The sequence below is a fragment of the Pelmatolapia mariae genome, linkage group LG15 (assembly GCF_036321145.2).
Source record: "Pelmatolapia mariae isolate MD_Pm_ZW linkage group LG15, Pm_UMD_F_2, whole genome shotgun sequence".
Taxonomy (NCBI): domain Eukaryota; kingdom Metazoa; phylum Chordata; class Actinopteri; order Cichliformes; family Cichlidae; genus Pelmatolapia; species Pelmatolapia mariae.
Genome location: NC_086240.1, coordinates 13557657 through 13581576, shown reverse-complemented (window position 1 = coordinate 13581576; position 23920 = coordinate 13557657). Strand labels below are relative to the sequence as shown.

Genomic DNA, 23920 nt, shown 5'->3' with positions numbered 1-23920 from the left:
CCCCAAAACACCTTGAGAGTAAACACGTGTGCAGTCATGTGTCACAGACACAAGGATCACAGACACGCTGACAGATCAGCTGGCACACGAGCACACGGAGCTCAGTACTCGCGCGTTGCTACAAACTTAGCATACGTGAAGCGCATTTGTATCTGAATGCCTTCTCTGATCTGCTACATCTGCTTTTTAAGTTTGTGTAACTTTTCAATGAATTTTGACAAACTATATTTTGAAATGTCATTTTGTAATTTTAGATGGCAATTTGTTAGATACAATACTGTTTGAGGCTAATGAAGCAATCATGCACATAGAAAAGAAAGGAGTTTCAATTTTGAGAAGCACTTCTGTGATAATTTGTAGAAAGAAATATGAAAGAGAGGGAAAAAATAAGACAAATTACACACACACACATAATAAAGTGTGTAATACTTAAAGCACTAATTCCAAACTTCAAAAGAAAAAAATCATTAGAGCAATGTGCTCAGTGCTTTCCCTTTTTTAAAGGAAAATGGGGAAGAAAAAAAAGACATAACTGATCGACCACAGAGACTAAGAGCGGGCTCTTCCAGTGGCACACGATCAATTTCTTGGCTGCTGTAATGTCTGCTAAATATAGTCTTTTAATGGCTTAATGAAGAGTCGTTACTCAGAAAGCAGAGCAGATTATGTAAAAACTATATATTATGGGAAAAGAGAGACACTCTTCCACACTTTGCCTGGTTGACAGTCCAAACTTGGAACCTTTATGGGAATCTTGTTTCTGATTTTAATTGAGATGGGTTCATCAGAGTATGCTCTCAGTGATCTGAGATGAGGCTTGCTCCACGTGTTTGCTGAACACCTTCCAGAGAGAAGAGAAAGGCATTACCCCAGCTGATCAGATGGGCTCCATTATATAAGCAATGAGTCTGAGAGCACACGCAGTAACCACAGAGTGTAATCTACCTTCATGTCCACTTCTACTTTCCTTTTCTCATTACCCTCTCTCAGCCCTTTTATCTCATTTTCTGTCATCCTTTACTGTGGTTCCTGTCTCTAGCCTTTTTGTCTCTTTTCTTTACACTCCTCCTCTCTATTTCTTTCACATTTTCTCCTCTCTGCTTTCCCTTGTTCATCTCCAGGTATTCAGCTTTGAGAATACTCAAAAAAGGAAATAATGAAACTGGCGAGTTGAAAGTGTGGAAGTTACGCTTACCATTTTTTCCCTGTGTTATGTTTTTCCCTCACTTCCTCTGTGTTCTTAGTAGATTGGCCTGGAGGTCTTGGTGACCCTAAAAAGGATGAGGGGAGGTGGCTGAGCAGAACAAAAAGCTGGGGCTTTGAACATGTCATGCTCTATTACTTGCTTACACTGACAGACACACACTTGCAAGTCCCCTGTGCTCACACATACATACGCAGACACAGTCTGTGAGCAATGCATGTACCAGCTGCTCTGCCGGAGAGATTGGGGGAATGTGCATGGATATAAATATATGGAAATTGGTGTCTCTGAGGTAGGGAAGGCTTAGAGTGAGGTTTTTTTTCCATTCTCTTTTTGTTTTGGGAGACTTTGAGAGATAAAAGATGAAGGCTAAGCCACTTAGCCCAGCAGAGAGCAGCGGATATTGCCGTTATTAAAGAATCGGAAGGAAGAAAAATATGAAAGAGCAGTGGTCCAAGCAGAAAGTGATAGACAGGAAGTGGCAAACAGAAGCAAAATTAAATGAGGAGAAAAGAGAAAGATGTTATGTACAGTAGATGAGGAGAACCCAGGTTAGTGGAAGTAGGAAAAGTATACATAGTACATCTTTTTATATTCATAATATTTAGGTTTCCAACACATCAGCTGCATTCAGATCTAGCTCAACAAGCTGATTGTTGAAGTGCTGAAAGTGTGAGGCGACTGAGTGGGTATTGTCTGTGCTAACTTGAGTTACTTCTCCCGCCCTCCTCTGTGTATTGATCCGAGTCTGTGTTTTTCTCTTCTAAAATGGCCATAATAGCGTTTATTAATTGCACATTCAATTACCCAGTAAAAACGCCTTTGTTAGCATCAAGCCGATTAAACTCATCAGTCTCTTCTATTAAATTAGCAGCTTTTAGATCAAGGAGTGGGAACGAGGGACCAGAGGCTTGTGGGCATCTTTAACGACTCTTATCTTTCAGCAACAGTTGGTTTCTTGTCTGCATTGTTAGGCAAGTTCAATCTGGTTCTTTCAAAAGCTCATTTGACTCTTTTAGAATGAATACAGGCAACAGGCAATATGCGATTTAGTTTAAATTTAGTTAAACCCCCCTTCCCCATATCTTCTAAATATGCTTAAGTAGCATACCATTACTCAAACTAAAGTGGGGAGAGTCTAATAATTTGCCACAGGACTCATCTTTATCATTGTGCCTGAATGATTGATTAGCACCATTTACTCTTGAATGGACAGGTAGTAAAGGAGAATGAAATGGATTTAAGTGCTGTGCTGGACTTTACCTCAGGGTGTCTTTGGAGATGCAGGGCTTTTTTAGAACTCACCACTGTTTTTTTCTGAGAAACTTTAAATTGTTTTTGTCTGCTTCATTTACACTTGCAGTTTAATGAAATTGCTAGACGTGTGTGTTGATGGTCTAAAGCGCTGCTGGCAAAAACCAGCCCTTATCTGCTGGGGGTCCTATGGGTTTGTCCTGCAGTATTTGGCACTGGAACATTGGCCTCAAATCCTTTGGGTCCTGTCAGCTCCAGGGTGGGGCATCCTTAGATCCGGTATGTTTCAGCACATTCCATGGATGCAGATTTAGCTAGAATCAAAGGAATTTGCAATTGCAAACCAGGTCAACGCCATGGGTCCTTTATTGTCTCTCTTGAGCCAAAGGGCAGTGCCATGTGTATGCATGGTCTGCAGCAGTGATTAGGTGGATCAAGATGCTAGGATCCAGCAGAACATTGATCATGTCATTTGGTTTTTAATGTGAAGTTGTTGTTTTTTTTAAACCATGGAAATAATTCTGTGATCATCCATCTCAGTTTTATTATGTGGTCTTTCAGACCTTTTGGTGTTGCTGAGCTGGCCAGTGTGTTCATTCTTTTTAAAAATGTACCAAATTTTTGGCCACTCTCATAGTGTTTGTGATCACTCTATGGGTTTACTTTGGTTTATTGGTCTAATGGCCGCTTCCCTCACTCACATCAGAATCTCTGCCGACGTCATATTGAGAGATCCGGTGAAAACACAACTTATACACTTGGAGTCAAATACAGATGTTTTATTGGTTTAATTTGTCATGAAACATCAAGGGAACAGACTGTATCTGGCCACAACACTGCTTGTCAATTAATTACTTTTGAGCCTTTGAATATGATGCACTGTTAACTGTTAATGCAATACTTTATTGAACCGCAATACTTTATTAAACCCCTTGAATTAAAGCTGAAAGTCTGCATTTTAATCTCATCTTAATTGTGTAATTTAAAATCCACTGTTGGTTATGTCTAAAAACACAAGTTAATGTTTAAGTGCATATTTAAGCAATTATTATCACTACTATTAATGCACCAAACAGCGGACAGATTGCTACATAGATGGTTAGTATAGTCGAGCATTTATGAGCTGAAGAGAGAGGTTTGGGAGTTAATCAAAACCAAAAGAGATTACTAATAAGAGACTGAATATTTGGACTGTGTTAGGAGATGAATCCTCTAAATTAATGCTAATATTATTCTGGTAAGTGTGCAATAAACCTTTTAAAGGCTATGATAGCATAAAGAAGCAAAGAAGTATATGAACAATGCTGCGGTTAGCAGTTATAATTATCAGTGACAGCAAACCTCATTAAGTACTGCAAAACTATGCTAAAGAGGGATGCAGTGATGATTCAAAAAACATAAAAAAGGTTCTAAATTGACCTCAAACTTGTAAATTATTGCAGTTGCACTAACACAACAATGTAAAATATACATATGTTTTACATGGATAAAATTAATATTTTTATTTCAGTAACTGCGAATTTGTCACAAATGGGTTTCTTGTACATCCACAGGCATTTCACAGCCTGTGGGTGTTGTTACTAAATTAACAATGGCCAAGGTTGGATGCATTAGTTAAGCGGAGCATTTGTTTTCAAACTACTACCAGCTATCACTAGCTTTCAGCTATTCTGAGATAACAGCGAATGTTGGGAGGGCAAAGGAGCAATTTAAATTTTTTTCAGTTGAATCACTCTGTGGCTCCTTTATGAACTGTGCAACTGTATGCAACTGTAAAATCTAATTTGGCCCAGACGACACAAGTTCAAATTCTGGCCTCAACTAAAAATAGTTTTTGCTAGAGAAAAATAAGAAGTCATCAGTATTGTGACTTTCCCCCCTTCGCCCGCAGTGTGATTGAACCCTTATTGCAAAGGCGCCTGAAAATTCCTGCCTTGTGCCTCTCTTATGTTGAGAGATGGTATATTGTAGCAGTCCTTTTGGGAGGCTTATTTCTTCTAGAAGATGAGGGCTACGGTAATATTGTGGAGAGGCTGAGATAGCAGGGTTTTGAGAGCAGGAAGAGGGATGTTTGGCAGAGCTCTGAAAGAAGCTGTGTTGTGATGTTATCTCATTGGCGCCACAGCACAGGGCACTTAGTGATAAGAGTCTGCTGTGCTGCTACAGCCACAAACTACACTCTTACACAGACCTGGGCACAAGCACTTGCCCACGGACATAATCACACACTCACAGCCAAGGTCACGGTCATTCGTAGCTTCAAGGTAGATGCCAGAAGCATTGTGAAAGTGACAAGAGTCCCCTCTTTCTCTAGTCTCCATAAATCACAGCTCATTTTCTGATGTGCCAGAGCCTGAAAATTGTTGAAAAAGAGCAAAGAGAAGACCTGTCCTGTTTTATCTTTGACATAGATGTCTATGTCTCATCACTCAAAGGCTGTCTGGGATTTGCTTGGGGAAAAAGAAAGAAAAAAAGAGCTTTTTTTGTTAACTTAAAAGCGGCGTATATGTTTGATATCCGCCTTTCAAAAAAGTGTGAAAAGTGTGTCCCTGTGTGAAACTCTGATAATGTGCGCGTGCTGAGGTTTCACTAAAAAGATTTGGTTGAGTGTTGGGTGAAAGTGTTTTGTGCTGTCACCTGCCTGAACTGTAAGGATACCCAGTGGCTGGATAACAGACGGCGAGGCTGTATCTAACAAAGAGGATTACTTGGCGCTGCTCACGTTGCAGATATTAAAGCCTTCTGTGGCTCATTTCTTTGGAGCCAATTTACATTAGAAGATAATATTACATTTATTGTAACTGACAGGGATTTCTTTTTATTACTCAAACTATGCCTGTGTGACATGATTATTAATATGGGTATTATTACAGTAAATACGCCTGAGACGCAGAGTTCACTTTTGACCACAGTGGCCTTACTGCAGGCTGTTCTTGAGCTTTTAAGCCACATGATCTTTATCAACAGGTTTTTTTCAGCCTGTATTTGAATTTATTCTCACACACAGTGTAAGTAAACAGTGCAGCAATAACACAGCACTGCACTTCACTTTACAGAAGGGATATTACACAACAGGCATGGCAAATAGAATACAGTATCTCAGAAATTGTGTGTGTGTGTGAGTAATGAGAGATAAGGTCAAGCGAGAGAAGGAGAAAAATCAAACATTCAGTAAGAAATCGGTAGGCGTTATCTTAGAAGTCACTCAAAATTAATTCCTGACAATATAACCCCAATTCTTAAAAAGGTGAGACGCTGTGTGTTATGAAAGAAAACACCAGAAAAAATGATGTGCACGTGTCATAAACACATTTTTAGCACAATGTTTAAAGTGAATCATTACTACTTCATTTAAAAAAACGGGGGGGGGGGGGGGTCATTTTGAAATTGATGGCTTGCAACATGTCTCAAAAAAAGTTGGGACGGGGAGTTACCGAAAGCTAGAAAAGTAAATGTTCTAAAAAGAAATGGATGCAGGAACATTTTGCAACTAATTGGGTTAAATGTCAGCAAAATAAAATGATATGTACATTACATTATGTACAGTGTTCAGCTTAAAATAAAGAACACTTTGAATATCTCGTCATCTATACGGCCTAATATTTAATGATTCAGAGAATTTAGAGAAATCTCTGTGCACAAGGGACAGTGCCTGCCTGCCTGTCGTGACCTTTCACCAACTGAAAACATTTGGCACATCATGAAATGCAAAAATAAGACAAAGAAGGCCCGGGACTGTAGAGCAGCTAGAATCCTGTATCAGCCAAGAATGGGACAATATTCATCTCCCAGATATCACACAGGGTGCTACACAGTGTTAAACCCATCTACTCATTATCTTGAAGGACCTCACAGTATCGTCCCAGTAAAACTTTCGCTCTCAGACTGTTGGCAGACCCTGTTGAAGCTTTCTTCATTTTCTGTCATTGTATGGTCTTTACCTTACAACATAAAGCGACTTGAGGCAACTGTTGAATTGAATAAACGTGGCACTGTTCCAACTTTTTTTGATGTTGCTTCCATCACATTCAAAATGAGTGGATATTTCTTAATTTGTTTTCTGTCTTCTATTGTGAATAACATATGGGTTTAGGAGACTTGCAAATAATTGCAGGTGGATCTTTGGAGATGTTAAAAGCGTAATACATGAAGTCAAACTTCATATATCTATAAACAAGCCAGTTCTACAAATGTCTTCAACAAGCCATTTGCTGCATTGATGCTGTATATATGTTGGTTCCTTCTACATCTGGCTGTAATCAGACTTCTCTGAATTATTCAACCAGGTGCAGTTTGTTTCCACCAGGATGCTGTTCGGCGACCTGAGCTGTTATCTGTGATTAACACATTACAAAACTGACATCAAAATATTTTACTGGCGTCACTCTGCGTAACATGCAACAAACTTGCCAAAATAAACAGTCTCTTTACCCTCATTTCATTTCCTAATTTAAACCACCACTCTACATCTGAGAGCAAAAACAAAAAGAAATATATGGAAAACTAAAGGCGCTGGTATCAACTGGGAGTTGTCCTCGCTGCTCAGCTCCTCATCCTCTTTTTCTTATCTCTGTTCACACCCCTTTCCCTCTTCCTCAATCACCTCTCATTTACGTTCTATCTCTCAAGGTCCCCTCTCTGCGCTACCTGCCTATTATGCTTCCTTTGTGTGAACGGGGAGGAAATCATTGGAACGAAGCAAACCATTTATTAGCAGGGATGATCTAATTTGTGTTCAGCAGGATGCTTCATTTCAGGGTGAGAGTACATTTGTCTGCAGGAGGCTGTGTGAAATTGTCATTGCATTGGTCTAAATCCAACTTTTACAAGAACTTACTTCCAGAAATGACTTTTTTTTTAATGCTTCCACAACAGCAGCGTTGGCAAGTGTGAACTGTGAAATAGAATTGAAAGAAGTGGTCAGAGGGTTAAGGTCACTCAGGAAATTATAGGCTAATTATGGCAAATCTTTACACAAATGTCTAAAAGGATGAAATTAGATTGTGATGACATTGTATAATGAAGGTCACACAGAAGGTGAAAGTTCAGGTATGTGCGTATATGGATGTAAACTGCATCTTGAGTGGTGGGGTGTTCTCATACATACGGATTGGATAGTTTCTCTTCAAGGCGATTCTTATTGTTCTTGTCTTACGTCTTCAAATGTTGCCGGTAATACGATTGCACCCAAGCCAGCATGTTGTTGTCAATCTTTTGCATCTCATTTTTGCTGCACTCGACTGTTTGATCAGTCTGATGAGTGTGAGACTTTATCAGAGCGAGTCATCCCAGCTAATCAACCAGCTTCACAGTGTCTTCAACTACATCGCCTCTTCACAAAGCAATCACACACTCCGATAGGCAATGAAGTCCTTCGGGGTGTCACATGTATATTCAGACAAGAACAATTATGCCGTTACATACCGTTCTCACCCCCTTTATGTAGTTCCATCGCCTGCCGTGCACTCTACTGAGGCAGAATTCTTGACATAAGGTTAAGAGCATTTGTCAGATTGCTTCATGAACTTCATGAACTAGAGCCTGGAGTGTGTGGTGCACTATGCTCATTTCAATATGAGCGTCGCTGTGAGAGGATGTGCAGGATGTGTGGTGTTACTAGCGAGCTCTATAATGATTATTCCTGCAGGGTTACAGTGACTCGCTTTATTCTGTGCCTTGCTCAGCTAATTTCACACAGACCCAGAGGAGAAGCCCAGTTTGACCCAGTACTCGCACTTCAATCGCTGCTCTGTTCTCAGAGCTGTCAATACCGCTGACACTCCTTACATAGCCACTCTCTTTCTCTTACCTCTTGATTCCTTCTTAATAGGCGAAGACTGAGCAGGGAAACTGTTTTGTTGTGCTGCAATCACCTAATTAGCCATTGAATGTGTTGGTTTTCTTGCCGATAGGCAGAACATAAACATCTGCATTTGTTCATTGGGCTGATGTGAGTGTTTTAATCACAAGAACCTCTTTTGATACAATGAAAGTCAAAGCTGATTTAAGAACTGGTTGATTAGTATGTATATTTCTGTAGGGGGGGCAGCAATCTGGGTACAAAACCCTGTTTAATATGCACCAGGTTCACTTGGAGTTCACTGGCAGGGACAGGTTGAGGAAATGAGTCTAGCATGCACATACCTGCAGAGAAAATGCATAGGTTTTGTATTAAAAAACATAAAAAAACACGAAAAAATTACAGCTTTACTATTTCAGTCTTCAGTTATTTCAAAAACTAGGACCTGCAAGAACTGTTTGAAAATTAAACTCAAATTAAACTCTTTTTTTTAAATATATAGATCAAAACAAAGTTAAAAAGAAATTTGTGGTTGATATTAGTAACATATATACATCAAGTCCCCTCTAAGCCATTGCTCTGTGCTTTTCCCGCAGGCGCTACGGTCAGAACTGAAGGAGCGCGAGCACTTGGTAATCAGCACTTTGGACCAGGCGAGGACGTTTCTTGCTGATCAGCCCATTGAGGGTCCTGGAGAGCCACGCAAGAACCTGCAGCCAAAGACTGGTATGTTCCTTTTCATTAAAAAAAATATATATCTCTAACAGAATATATAAACTTTCAGTCCTGGAAACAGGTTTGAAAAGATAATTGCAGCTTAAAAATACTGCACACCACTACCGAGTCCATTAAAGCCATGCCATGCAGTTTTTTCCACCTCCTAACTGAGTAAATTGTGGTAAAATCAGAGCTCATAATGAGGCTTAGGCAGTTTTATCTTTTAGTTATAGTAAGGAGATAATGACTTGATGATAAACTATTAGAAATTCACAGTTCAAGGTCTCTAGTTAGTGTAGTCTGTTGTCAACAGATTTTAAATCACTAATTGCCTATTTTTATAATTCACATATCATTTTTTCCCTTACATGGCCAGGATCTTGTATAAGCAAAATTTCCCACTCTAAAATTGGAGTGTATGATAATAGTATATAGGAAACAAATATGCATTGATTTTGGACGCAGCCCGTGGTAATAAACTGTAGACTGTAAACACTTAAAAAGACAAAACTGTTTTGTAAAGCCCTGTTTTGAAGCCATCCACAATTAACACTGCCACACCACTAAATTTAATGCAATTTAGGCTGGTGAGTTATCAAAAAAGATCACCCATATATACATTAGCTACATAAACATTTCTTCGTTGAAGCTGTTTCCATGTTTGCTTCTGTTGTAAAGTTGGACCTTTGGCCCCTGAAAGAACTCTAGTTTTTGGCACCTATACCTTGTCTTCATTTTTCAGGCATAGTGACAGAAGAATAGCAGCAGCACTGAAAGGGAAGGTTTGTTGTGAAACCTTCTATAAGGTATGGTTTGGAGATGGTAGGTCTGACTCAAAGAGAGGAGGTGGATGAAGATGATGTTTGGGAGTGACCTGGAGGGACAGGATTAGTGTCACAGTATGTCAGTGGGACAGCGCCAGCTAAGCATTTTGGAGATGGTTTGGACATGTGCAACGGGGGGATAGTGCATACACTGGACAAAGGATGTGAAATATGGAGCTGGCGGTAAGGAGGAGAAAGACCTCAGAGAAAGTTCTAGAGAAGGTAGTGATGGAGGACATGCAGAGGGTTGATGTGATGCAAAAGAGAGGGTGAGGTGGTTGCAGATGATGTGCTGTGGTGCCCCCTAAAGCGAGCCACAATATAAAAAAAGGAGCTGGAAAAGGTTGCGGCTTGCATCCTACAAAGTCATTTGCTAAAGGTTTTTAGTTGGATTTAAGCTCCATAGTGTAATGGTTAACACATTTGCTTAATATGCGAAAGATCACAGAGGCACAGATACCTGGTGGTGGTGGTGCGGGTGTCTGGAAGGGCAGCATTAAAATCTGTGCAAAATCAAATATATGGATCCATCCGCTGTGATAACCTGATGTAAATGGGAGAACTGCCAGAAGAAACTTATTCTTTTCTGCTACACAAGGGTTTTGTTTTAGGTACCTTAACCTGTCATCAATCACAAGAATGTCTGCTTTTCAGCCAGTTTGAAGAACCAGAATCTAAGGTCTTATTTGCCTCACTTCTGAGGTTAAAATCATTCAAGCTGTTACCTCTGAAGGTAGTATAAATAGACAAGGAGCTGGGCTTACACATACACCAACTCATTCAGTATTCCCTCTCTGTCTCTTTTTGGGTGCAGCAGGGAAGTCTTCGTTAGGTCAGCATATTTCCCTTCTAACTAAATCCCTACTGTGTAAATAATTAAACCGACCCAAGGGAATGTGTAGGGGTGTGGCGAGACTTCAGAGCGCAGACCGATAGGCTTGTTGTCTGTGATCTTTGATGCAGATATCAAAGCGTCATCTCATTGTATACAGTAAATAGATTTTTTTTAAAACAAGCTAATTTAAGATCAGAAGCTGTGCTTGTGGTGTAATGAGGGGATATTGAATTTGTCAGAGTAACACTCTGATAGTGATGAAGCCCTAGCATCAAGAGTGTATTAGTATAGTAATGCTTTGTAAAGACAATCAAACGAGCTTATATTACTTTGCCTGTGTACATCATTCTTCTTTATAAACTACAGACACCATCAGTATCAGCAATGACACGGGGCTTCCTGCAGTGTCAGGCGTTTTTGTATGCCGGGAGCAGGATGAGAAAAAGCGAGATTGCAGAGGTACAACAGGTGAAGATGGTAATTCAGTCACTACCCTGGAGATAAGACCTAAGAACTCCTGAGAGCTGCTCATCTTTTTTGCAGTTAAAATGATTGTCTGGGGAGCAGTTTTCTCCTATACCTGCTCTTTTTTTATTCCCCCCTCTTCTCTAACCGCATCCTCAGATATGCCACAGTCGTCATGTCCTCTCACCTTCTGACTTCTTAGACTTCTGTCATTTCTTAGACCCTCAGTCTCTCTCCTTTTTTTCTGTCTTTCTCTTTGATCAAGCCTTGACTTTAGTTCAAGCTTCAGCGTCCTACCTTTTCTTATTTTTCTGCCCTTCTGTTCTCCTTTGCTCCTCCATTCTCCTCGTGTTGAGTGTCACTCATTTACCTAGTATGGGATCAAAGTGTTAACTGAAGAAGTGAGGACTCAAAAGCTGAATTCAGGGACAACAGTGAATAGTTCAGTAGGTCGTATTTGTGACTTGAAAGCAGCTGAATTTGGCAGATAGTGTGTCAGAGAGCAGGTCAAGGCTGGCGAGAGTGCTGGAGAAGAGGCGTGTGTGCAGTTTGGATTAGTTCAGGTTGTTACTAGAAAGAAGTTAGTAGACCTGAGACACAAAGGGACAAAAGAATTACTTCTAAGGGTCAGAAAATTCTACATATCAATTTACAAGTTCTGACAAGACTGTAGTTTTTCTACTAGGCAGTACAAAGTCAGAAAGAGGATCGAAGCGCTGGGGTTTATATTGTCCTGGAGCTTGATTTGTCGATGAGTGTCAGGTTTGCAGATGAGTCATAGAAGGGTCAGACTTAGACATGAAGGATGTGCAACTACTGAAAGAATGTGCAATAAAAGAAAAAATGATCACAAAGGGCTTATTCAGCTGTATAATTATAGTAAAATTTGCAGATAAATGCCTCATAGTTCTTCAGAATCTTCTGCCACATCATCTTAGGAAGAGAAAAGAAGAGACTTTAATGAAAATTTATACAGGTCTCTTCAGTGTTTTTGTTGTAGAAGTACATATTTAGAGAACAATAATTAAATGTTGAAGATGGTATAGGTTGTTTTTGGGAAGCTCTAGCACTGAAACGTCACGAGCATGTGTATTTTTGCAAGTAAAGCAGTGTGGGGGAGCCTGTTTGCAGAGCTGGAAAGAAGTCAAGGACTGTGAAATAAAAGAAAAGATTCGCTTCAGTGCAAGAATTTGAACACATTACAAATGCATTTCTATCATTTCTTCCATTTTATAGAAGTAGTCTTGAAATAAATGCCTTTCATTACCATATTGTGAAGAAATAACTGAACAAAATATGAAATAATAATGAAGGCCATGAGCATTTCTCCACAAAATGGCATGCTTCTTTATTTCCCTTATTCTCTTTTTTATCTTTCAGACCTCACACCAGAGGAGAAGGCCAGAGGGTTGGCCCGGGCTATCCGAAAGCAATCTGGTGAAGTGAGGGAGCGGTGGGAGCGTCTGAAAGGGCACGTGGGCGGTTGGCAGAGTCAGGTGGAGCGAGCCTTGGAGCGACTCCAAGAGCTGCAGAGCTCCATGGACCAGCTTGACCTGCGGCTGACTCGGGCAGAGGAGGCCAAAGCTACCTGGCAGCCTGTGGGCGATCTGCTGATCGACTCTCTGCAGGATCACATCGATAGAACCACGGTGAGTCAGAGGGTCAGATTTTTGCTAATGCACCATAACCATCCCTCTTATACTGTCAGATATGCTCAGTTTGAGTTCTGTTTAACAAATCTTGTTGTTTTCCGTTATAAAATCTTTGAAAATCCTGATTTAAAAAAAGAAGAAGAAATGTTTGATGTTTCATATGGTTTCCCTGGTTCTTTATTTACTTTTTGTGTGTGTGTGTGTGTTTTTTTGTTTTTTGCTTTTTTTAAAGAAAGTGCTGCTTCATTTGAGGATATACTCAGTATAGTCTTGTTTGTTTACACATCATATTTGAGGATGTCTCGTTTTGCCAAGGAGAACCGGCCGAGAAACAAGCAACAAATTTAATTTAACAAGCAAGAAAAATGAGAGCATCTTTTTGTAAACTGTAAACAACAAATGAAAGAGTCGAGCAGCGGAGGACAAAGGGGCACTGAAAATAGCCAAGTCACGATTCACAGCCTGCATGAGGAAATTCAGCTGTTGCGCTTATTTCTCTCTCTGCTGCACCTCAGATCTTAATCACCTGAGGTACAGCCAGTCCGGGCACTCGTATTTCTTTATATCCGTGTCATTTAGCGATCCACTTTAGATTAAACGGTCTGTTAATAGATTAGATTGCAACCAGAGCAGCACTTGTCTCTAATATGGGAGACAGGTAGGACAGTACACGGAGGAGACTTTTTAAATGCAAATTTTAAAGCTGAAGCTGAAAACTTCATCTCCTGTTAGAATTTAGGTGGTCAAACAAGAAAGGGATAAACAAACAGTAGTCAGCAGTTTGGACTAAAGCATATTTTTTTAGGCTAATCTCACAACTATAATACAAATACGCTATCATCTTTTTCCCAGGCCTTCAGAGAGGAGATTGCCCCGTTGCGTCAGGACGTTCGAATTGTCAATGAGCTTTCTGCTGAGCTGACACCATTGGACATTCAGCTGTCGTCCACAGCCTCGAGACAGCTGGACCAGCTCAACATGAGGTGGAAACTTTTACAGGTACTTTAAATCCCCCTGAAACAGCTACAGATTTTGGAGCAGGAGTAGGGTTTTTTTTTGTGTGTGTGTGCATTTTTTCCTCTATATTTTGTCACAATTGTCTAAATGACTTCAAAGGAGACTGCGCTGTCTCGTTGTTTTTGTGCCAATTTTACTTTGTCAGCCGAACACACAGGGGATATGGAGCCGTCCCTCTCCCTGTTTACTTGTTTTAGTTGAACACAGCTTTATGCTCAGTGCGACACTTTGTCACTACACATCAGTGGTCACTATTCTCACAGCGCACTGGTCACATCCTTGGCTCTCTGCACGCTTGGCAGTCACAGCTAGACAGTCACGAGTGTTTCTCAGAGTTGAACATGTCTCAGACCTTGAGGAGAAGTCGTGAAAAAGTCTCTTAACAAGTTATTACAAGGAGATAGAAGAGGAGTGGGTTTTGAGCATGAGCACTGGAGTTGTGTTGATATCCTTTAGACAAGTTTCAGTCATTTTTGTATTCTTATTGGGGAGTTTTAAACTTAAAGGTGCACTGTTAGTCAGTTTTTAATCTCTAGATTGCTATGCCAAAGTAGCTTTTCTGTCATGTCTCTTAGATTTAGGGTCCTTGGCATTGATCCCCAGTGATGCTTGAGATCTGCAGTGGTAGAGTGTGGTAGGACTTGACCTAAGCGGCTAAGAATAGCAGGAGACAGGTGCTGTCCAGTGTAGCGAGTGATTTATTCACCATTTTGTGATCAAACCATATTTACAAAAAAAAAAAGAAGAAGCAGCTCAACTCCATAGTTAACTCAGTTCAAATAAACATAACTGAACTTAAATCAATGGAAATTAAGGTCAAACTGCACACAGCTACACTGACCTGGTCCTTTCCCCCCTGAACGCCTGCATTCATCTGCTTAAATAGTCCACTCACCCCTGGACTATTCCATTCAATAGGTAAGATGAACATTATCATACTTAAACCTATACTGCTACTCTTTACTATCATGAAATCTCTATGGTGTAATCAATACATATTGCACCAATAAATCCATTTCTGTATAAATACAGTCTAAAATCAGCTTTATTAAATTACAAAGATTCTCCCCCTTCTTCACCTGGTGTCTTCCTGTGACCTCAGATTAACCAGGAAGCTATAAATACAGGAAGTAAAGCTATATTTCCTCCTCTTGTTCCTGGAACACAGGTAAGTAAGGTGAGTTCAAACTACACCAATTAACAGTTGAAATAAATAACATGTTAACTTAAGAAACTTGTCAGAATTGATTTAAACCAAGATGTTATTTTACATAATCTGTAAAAGTGCAAAACATAAACAAACCCGGGATAGTAGATGTTTGCCTACTGCAGACTACATATGAAATATGGTTAAATCAAAACAAGAATATTAATTAAGAATAGGGACAAATGGTTTTCTCACCCACTTTGTCACATAGAGGAACTGAATACAGGTTAGATGCTCAGCTGTGGACATGAGACAGATGCAGATTTTTTTTTTCTAGTGCAATGTTTTTAAAGCTTCCTTTATAATTGAGGCAGACAGTGTGGTTGCAATATTCGGGAATTTAAGCAGGAAAAGAAATGTGGCCCCCCCTTCCCCGCTAAGCAAAACTGGTTAGCTGTTCTAATTTGTAGCCCTGTGATTTTTTTTTTTTTTTTTTTCCAGTGCACTGCACAGATACCCACTAACAGTCTTGCTGCCTGGAATATGACCATAATTGAGATTGTGAGTCAGAGAAGGGCTTAGTTTCATTCTGTCTCTCTCTGTTGTCCGCTCTTTTCATTTCTTTCAGTCTGCAGGAAGGCTTCAGCTTCACTAATAAGCCAGATCTGGCTGTGTAGTTTGATGGTTTGGTTTTCATTTCCAGACAGCTACCATCTTCCTTGCTGCGGGAGAGTGAGGATAATAGTCACTAAGTGGCCAAAAAAAGAAACTGAGCGACTGGTCTTTCTGTACCCATTTCCAGGATCCCTCTGTGATCTGGCTGACTTAATGCCCGAGGCTCCTGTGTGAATGTGCGAGTCTCAGTATTACAGGCTGCCAATACTGTCCAGCTAGTCGGAATGATGGAGCAAAGCAAATCATGTGCGGCAGGGCACAGGTGCAGTGCCTGAGAGGTCAATACACGGCTCTCAAAGGAGCGCGGGAGTAAAAGTCTGAGTGATTGATAACTTAAATGCCTCTCACGCAAGTTTTTTTTATTTTTTATTTTTTGTAAGCAAGCTGAAGTAGTAGTAGAGATAATAACATAGAGTAAACAGCAGTGTTTTAGCATTGATTTTGAAAGTATATAAGATTTTATGTTAACACACAAATAGGCACAGTGTGATTCTGGTGCTATGTTACTTTTCTGATCTTTGCACGAGCACGTTTCTGATCGCCCCATATTGATACATATTTGTTGTTTTTTTGTGGGATTAGCTCAAAAGTAGAGATTTAGGAAACTTGGTGTTCTTGTGTGCTGCCTGATTTAGCTTCTTATATTTTTCCCCATTGAATTTATCTCTTCATTTTTCAATTTTAAAAAACCTTCCATTAATGCTCTGTTTCCCATTACGGTCACATATACCATCAAAGTCGAGAATGCACATGGCACACTTCCATGAAATCTGGATAATGGGTTTCCCTCTGGCCCCAGCACCATGTGTCTACACTAGATGGCGGATTTGTGACCTGCAAGTCTATTTTGGTCCACAGTTACCTGTAATTGTCACTGCAGTGGTTTGTATGGGCTTTGAGCTCATTGTGTGCGAGTATACAGCCCTACTGTGATTGACTGCATCCGGTTATTAGCTGACATGTGCACGTAAGCTTACCTGCTGTTTGTGGGTTTGACATGTGCTCAGCTAATTGAAGCTGCTTTATAATTTCCAGACAATGCTAAATGTCCTGAAATTCACACCAAGTGCCTGTGAGTCCAGTCAAGACATGATACTGTGTATATGTATACCTCTATTGGAAATAAAGTTTCTTGAGTTGGGGTCTTACAGAAAATCCACTTGTAACTTAATTGCACTGAAATTGAATTCTTTCCAACCATGACGCCAAGTCTAGCCAGTGTAAAGTTCTGTCTGTGCGAGCAGAGCCTGCCAGCCCACAGCTGACTGTCTCTTCTTTATGTGTGTGTGTGTGTGTGTGTGTGTGTGTGTGTGTGTGTGTGTGGTCATCATACAGGTGGCAGTGGATGACAGACTGAAGCTCCTTCAGGAAGCCCACAGAGACTTTGGCCCCTCCTCCCAACATTTCCTCTCCAGTGAGTACCGAGCCTATTACTTCTCTAAGAAAATTATAAATTTGGGGTGACTTGGTTTGATTCCACTCAGTTACACAGTTTCACATCGTCCAGTTTCTCTCCCATGCCCCGTCTTTTCATCCTCAGCCATATGCTTCGCTGTCACGGATGCTGAGTGGACGTGTGCACGCGCATACACATAGCGTGCAGACACGCCACTTCACTCATGAATAATGCAAGGCTTAATTACAGCTCTGCACTGACTCCTTCCTCTCCCTCCCTCTTTAGAGTGGTCATTAGCAGAGCATAGAGAGTTAGAGACAAAGCTGGAGAGAAAAGACAAATGCAGAAGAGTGAACATTAAACAGAGCAGCCAGACTCCAGCTCCCTGCGCCTCTGTCGCGCTCTCCCTCCCTCTCTCCCTCTCTCTGGCTTTCGTCATTTTCTATAATCATACAGCCATTAGTGTTCTCCCCGTTCCACCTGATTTGCTTTGCTGGCTGTCAGACACGGAGACAAAATGGACGGTGTGCGATTCAGAGCAGGTGGCAGGCTCAGCCGGCATGCTGTGTCACCAACAGACACGAGTTTACAAAGTAAGCGCTGCCGAGAGCTCAGCAACTGCACCCAGACAAAACACCACTCTGTCTCTTCTTTCATCTTCCTGGCACTATGACACTATCTTCTCCATCACACATTCGCTCTCATTACACTAGTAGCTTAATATTCCCTGAGGGATCAATAAAGTAGTGCGTTCTTATCGTGCCCTATCCATCTCGTATATCTCCCAATCTCGCCTAATCTCTTTCTCTTACTGTCTTTTCATCTTTATATCTGAGTGTAGAGCTGTGTCAAGGAGGAGGGAAAGTGGGAGGGCGATAAATCAAGCAACATTTCTGCTTCTTATTGCTTTTGAGAGCATCTCAAGAGTTATATTTGTCTGGTTTTAACACTGTATCAGCTTGTCATTTTTAAGATTTCCCTTGCTTGTCTGTGTTTTTTGTCTTGTTTTGTGCCCCCAGTTTTTTCTCCCTCTATTTAAAAAAATAAAATAAAAATCTTTTCTTTCATGTCCCATTGTCTCCATCCTCCGGATTTTCTGCCAAGAAAACAATATCCATTTACCCCCACCCCCCACCCCAATTTCATGCTCTGTGAGAGTCTTCCTTATACATCTAGACTGTGTTATAATGGAAGTGTTAGATGTAAAAATTATTTCAAGTCAAGGTCCAAACACTAAATTGATTATTATACTGCTTGGTGGAATTGTGCAGCATTTATTAAGATGGCGTTTGGATTTTAGTTGCCTGACTTTTTGTCTTTCCCCCCATCTCACTGCTCTCTTTATCTTCGTCTCTCTCTGTCTGCAGCATCTGTACAGCTCCCCTGGCAACGTGCAGTTTCTCAGAATAAGGTTCCTTATTACATCAAGTAAGTGGCGAGAAATGGCTTGGATAGCACTCAGTGTGCCTGTATAAACTGTATGCATGCGTCTGTCTGTGTGCTGTAGTAGGTTAGAAAAAAATGCTATTTGTGACCTATTTGAAATGGAATGATTGTGTGTGATTTTTTTTTTTTTATGTCTTTTTTTCCAATCAAATTTGAGATTGCTTTAATTTTCATTAAAGCAATCAATTTCTTTGCCCACTGGTAGTCTCAAGCACCTGAATTTTATTACATGACCTTTTGCGGCGTATGACCATAGTAGAATATTTCACGTCTAGACTGTGCAACTTTGTAAAGTAATCTCCTAAAAGACCTCTAAGGCTTTTAAGGGAGTATTTATAGGGCATGACCCTTTTGTAATGCAATAACTTCTTCCTTTTAAACAGTCAGTTCCCCAAAGTTAAGTCTGTGCAAAGTTCATTTGTACTTATCTGAGAATAGTGTAGGTAACTGTCTGTTGAAGTGACATGAAAAGGCTGGTGCCATGTGTCATGTCTCTTGGACGCTCTACTCAGGCAGCATCATTGTCTAAACCCTTTCAGCAGTGACACTGTGTCTTAAGTGGAACATTTCCTGTAACATTGTGAGAAATAACATCTTCAGTGATGTCAGAGGGTGGCTGTGGCTCAGCAGGTAGAGCAGGTCATCCACAAATCAGAAGGTTGGTGGTTCGACCCCTTGGTGATTAAAGCCGATTAGATAGTAGGTGCAGAAAATGACTGGTGATAATGTATGATGGGGTTTGACTATGCATTCACACTCAAGTGATCAGGAGCTACTTTTGACCGTCTCCTACCTCCTGAGTGCTTTGAGCGCTCACGTGGAATAGAAAAGCTCTATATAGAACCGGTCCATTTACCATTTACATTTATTTAATGTCCTGATCTGAATCTCCTCACATTGTGTTCGTTTCATGTGTGAAAACAGTCTTTACTGTCATATGATCTTTTCTGCCTTTAAGTAACAGATTTGGTAGAAAAGTTGAAGTTTGTATATTTATGACACCTTTATTCATCTGAAGGTAGATTCAGATGCAGGCAGTATGGTGCAGATGGAATAGATATTATGTTTTTGATTTGCATTTTGAAAATGCTGAGAGCTGATTGTGAAATGGCTCATTATTATCTGGTCTTTTCAGTTTTTTCTGTTGTGCGTCAGAGCTGTAACCTCTCGTGACCTCCGGTAAACACCGCCTGGTCATGGATCTTAGTAGCTATTTGTTTTTCCTTTGTATTTTCTGTGCATTTTCTTTGTCGTCCAATTAAGAACTTCTTTCTTTCGCGATTGGTTTTTGTCTGTAAATTACCATTCAGGCTGTTTCACCTGGACATTCCACATTCAGTTCAACAGTAGCACTTCCTTTTGAATAGATAATATCTGGCTGAATCCCAGGACTGCTTCCCATATTCTGCTAACAGTGGCTGTAATGACTTTAGCTTGACATCTCGCTTCCCATTCTAATTTTTTGCCAAATCACTCCAAACGGCAGGTTTTTGCTTAAACGGGGAGAAATGGCGTCCAGGACAGCTTTTTTACTGCTTAGGAGATGTCAGTTTTGAAAGCATAAAGGACCTCATTATCCAAAAAACATCTAACTGTACGTCAGTAAATTGCTGCCTTAACCAGATTGACACTTATTTTTGTCTAGCGGTTAGAAAACTCTATTTCAGCTATCATTTATCAGTTCTGCTGCTCTCTGGTTTCTTTTATAACGCTGTTACTGCCTGTATTTATTTTTAGGATGATAAAGTAGTAGTTTTTTTTCAGGTTGCCCTCCTAAATCATCCTGTGCCCTGAGTGGAAATGTCACCGTCTCAGTTAAAATTGTCAAACGGCCATTTACACAAGGGAAAAACCCCACTGTACACTGTCCACAGAACAATCCACAATAAAAGCTACAGCTATGAAGATTTAAAGATACAGTCATGTTTCGGTAACTAGTTAAATGTCTTCAAAAAAAGTTTGATGAATTCATTTTCCAAAAGATTCTATATTATTAAGCGTGGTCACAATCTCAGCTTGGATAATTTTCTTTTTATGTAGAAAATGTGTCTGTTTTTGTTTATTTGGTGATGTGTTTGTGTGCATATAGGCAGGAATGAAGAAAAACGAAATTCCAGAATAACTTTTTTTGCTGGACCAGATCAAAAGTTAAGTGTTAAATCATGTTAATAAGACAATATTTATGTACAGCCTTGTCAAAAAGAGTTTTTAGAGTAAGTGGCGTGCAAAGCCATTTTTAGATGGAATAACAAGACAACACCGTTTTCTGCCTGACTTTCAGTCTCTGACACTATTGTGGAGACATTTTGAACCAATCTTTTTTACAACGTGGCTTCACTTCGTTGCGGTTTGTAGGTATTTGTTTATGCACCGCTCTCTTGAGGTCCCGCCACAGTATTTCAGTCACTATTTAGCTGTCAGCCTCATATTTGTTACACAGAGGAGTTTATGGCTGTGAGGTTCCCTGTGGCTGCCCAACAAGCTCAAATCATCACCCCTCTGCCACCGTGCTTAACAGTTGGTGTGAGGTGTTAGAGCTGCCAAGCGCAAAGGGCATTGTTCCAGAAGTCTTGTGTTTTGTTTTTTGTTTTTCAGTGAGAGGAGGATTTCTCTCTTTATCTCCAAACAATCAATGCTTGTTAAGTTCTTTTCTCCTTGTACTCTCATGAACTTTAACATTTTTAACATTTAAGATGCCGATTGAGGCCTGTAGAGTCTGAGATGTAGCTCTTGGGGCATTTCATGGTCTGATCTTGGAGTGAATTTGCTGGGAAATCTGGCATTGTATTCACACACCTAAATTCTCCAGACCAGCAAACTGCCAAAGCTTCTGCTTTCATAGAGGTGCTCACACTTACTGGTGATGAGGTGCTGAGGTGCATTTGATTAGCATTTGATTAGCAGCACCTGGCTGCTTCTTACCCTCTTAATTTGTATGTCAACAGTAAGGGCGTCTGATAAAAATCTTTGTTTTGTATGATAGGTCCCCTTTAAAGAGCTAGGTAAGGTCTAGACGAAGACAAAAATGGGATTTATATATAGAGAGAGGGGAGGGACACCTGCTTTGGGTTTGGGCCTGCATCTTGGCACTAGAAAGGGTTCAGAGATGAAAGCCAGTGACTCGGAGGACAGGCTTTATAACTTTGGAGTCAACAACAGCCTGTGATCACAGATGTGGCCAGCCAATGAACCTGCGTCCACCCACTCACACAAACACACAAACAAAACCCAGGGGTATTCACAGAAAACTGTACACAGAAATGTATTTAGAGACACAAGCAGTGATATATATTTTTTTCTATTTCAAATTGAAGCTAGTCTACAGCAGTATCCTCCTCTCTCACATCCACACATTCGGCCTTGGAGGCAGTTATAAAATTCCACCTAATTTGTTGTTTGAATTCAAGTCTAAATCCATCTCCAGGACTAATCACAGGTCGCTTTTTGTGCCGTGACATCCTTGGGACATCCGTGTCTCTCTCTGAAACATTCATTTCCCAAACTCCTCCCCATCTCGTCTTCCATCTCCTTTCATGCTCTGCCTCTTTTCTCCGAGCTGACAAAGGGCCTCTGATTAAAACTGTGCCTTTATCCACCCCCTGTAGCGAGCAGTTCCAGTGACATTTTGTGGGGAAACTGAAATGGCTTCACATAAGTTCGGTGTATTTATTGCATCATGCTGGCAACCTCATATGCTTTCCCATTTCACCACTGGCACCCTCTCGACATTCGAAGAAATTTTTGGTTGTGCTGTCTGTCTGTGTTTGTGTTAGGAGACATTTGGCACTGTGAAATGGTGCCAAACGGTTATGGTGGGGTTGTGCCTAGCAATAAAACCCCCCCCAAAAAAACTGTGACAGTGTGCTCCTCAGGATGTCTAGTTTAGGAAGTTTTAATAGGAATCCTAAACTATTTGAACCGTAACTCAAAAGCCCAAAAAAAGGGGATGCTATTATAGGAAAGAAGGGGGTGGCTTTTTAAGGGAGGGAAAAAAATGGCGGAGGTGGAGCGGTGAGAGACAGAAGATGTCAGGTGGTGAATGCAGGCACTTATCACCTGTCACAGACACTTGGTGATAAGCCTGGCGGGCTGCTGTCAGTGGGGGAAAAAAAATAGTTCCTGAAATCTTCCTCGTGCTTACTCAGATATTTCACTAATTCTGTCTCTTTGGATATCCAGATATGCTACTAATCATTCAAGTGCACGCTCATGATTATTCATGGAAGTCTCTGACCGTGTGACAGTGACAAACTCCCACCAGCAAAGCAACTGCAGACATGTTTGGCCACACTGTTGCCGTTTTTAGTTTTTAGGGAATCGTCTTCGGCCGTGCTGTGATTGTAGATCTATTCAAGAAGGATTTTGGCTTTTCCCTCAGGAAATATGAAACTTCTAGGTTACTTCTAGGGTAGAGGGAAAGAGTAGGAGGTTGTTGTGGTTATAATTTATTTTTAAGAAGCACCAATGGAGACGTAGTAATTAGCAGAACCGCTTAAACCTTCAATGAGACTCTAAGTAGCTGGAAATTGTAAAGCTACACAAGCTTGATAAGCTAAACTGCTATTATTATTATGATCAGTTAATCTAAGAGGGTCAGATCGTATCACTTATGTCATATAACTTCAGCTGCCTATTTTGCTGACTTGGTGAGACAGAAATCTCATTAAAACATCTTGTAAAAGGTTATTTTCCCCTCACAGTACCCTTGTGGATACGTAAATATCATCCTTTTCTTTGTGCCTGCTGCTGCATCCCCTTTCTGTGACGCCGTTCGACTTGTAGATGGTTATTCTGAGATGTCATTTAATGACTTTTATGAGGGAAAATGTCACATGCATTAAACAAGACCCAAGAGGATTCATCTCCAGAACTCCTGTCTCACAGTTATCCGCTGCCTGACGAATCGGCAAAACCAGTACGTGTCATCAGTGGCCGCTTTAATTGCCTTGTTTCTAATTGAATTTCCTTTTAATTTGATGCATATGAGAAGTCATTTTCCACTGTGGAAATCAATGTCGAGGAATTTGGAAAAGTGTTCAATATCTATCACACTAATTCTTGAGTTTGAAAAGCTCGAGATATTGGAATGAAATAACTTCAGATGCTGAACTCGATTGAAATTGGCAGCCTTGCATCATGGTGTGCTTTTGGAGTGTTTTTGAACTTTCAAATTCTTCTTGAAAGTTAGTAAAGGACACTTATCCATCGTAAAATTACCAATTAAACAATTAAAAGTAGCTTAGTTAATTTATTGACTCATAACCTGGCTTAATTTCATGAGGTAATAAAAGATTTTCGCTCAGACAACAGCATGGAGATAAATAGGATTTGGAGCGTAGGAAGAGAGGGAGTGACACCTGTGCTGTGTTTGCACCTGCTACTGGTGACACTAAACAGGGATCAGTGATGAAAGCCAGAATGAACAACAATGCTGAGGACAGGCTTATGACTTACAAGTCAACGACATCCTGTGATCACTGATATGCCC

The 23920-nt window shown here is 40.5% G+C and overlaps 1 protein-coding gene across 6 annotated transcripts in view; it reads left to right on the top strand.

Annotated features, from left to right (window-relative positions):
- Window positions 1-23920, top strand: part of utrn (utrophin) — a 191444-nt gene that overhangs the window by 115740 nt on the left and 51784 nt on the right. For all 6 annotated transcript variants that reach the window (XM_063496275.1, XM_063496278.1, XM_063496276.1 and 3 more), the window contains 5 exons: window positions 8855-8984; window positions 12480-12748; window positions 13604-13750; window positions 16926-17004; window positions 18354-18414. In XM_063496275.1, the coding sequence (XP_063352345.1) occupies window positions 8855-8984; window positions 12480-12748; window positions 13604-13750; window positions 16926-17004; window positions 18354-18414 (686 nt within the window). The remainder of the gene's footprint in view (window positions 1-8854; window positions 8985-12479; window positions 12749-13603; window positions 13751-16925; window positions 17005-18353; window positions 18415-23920) is intronic.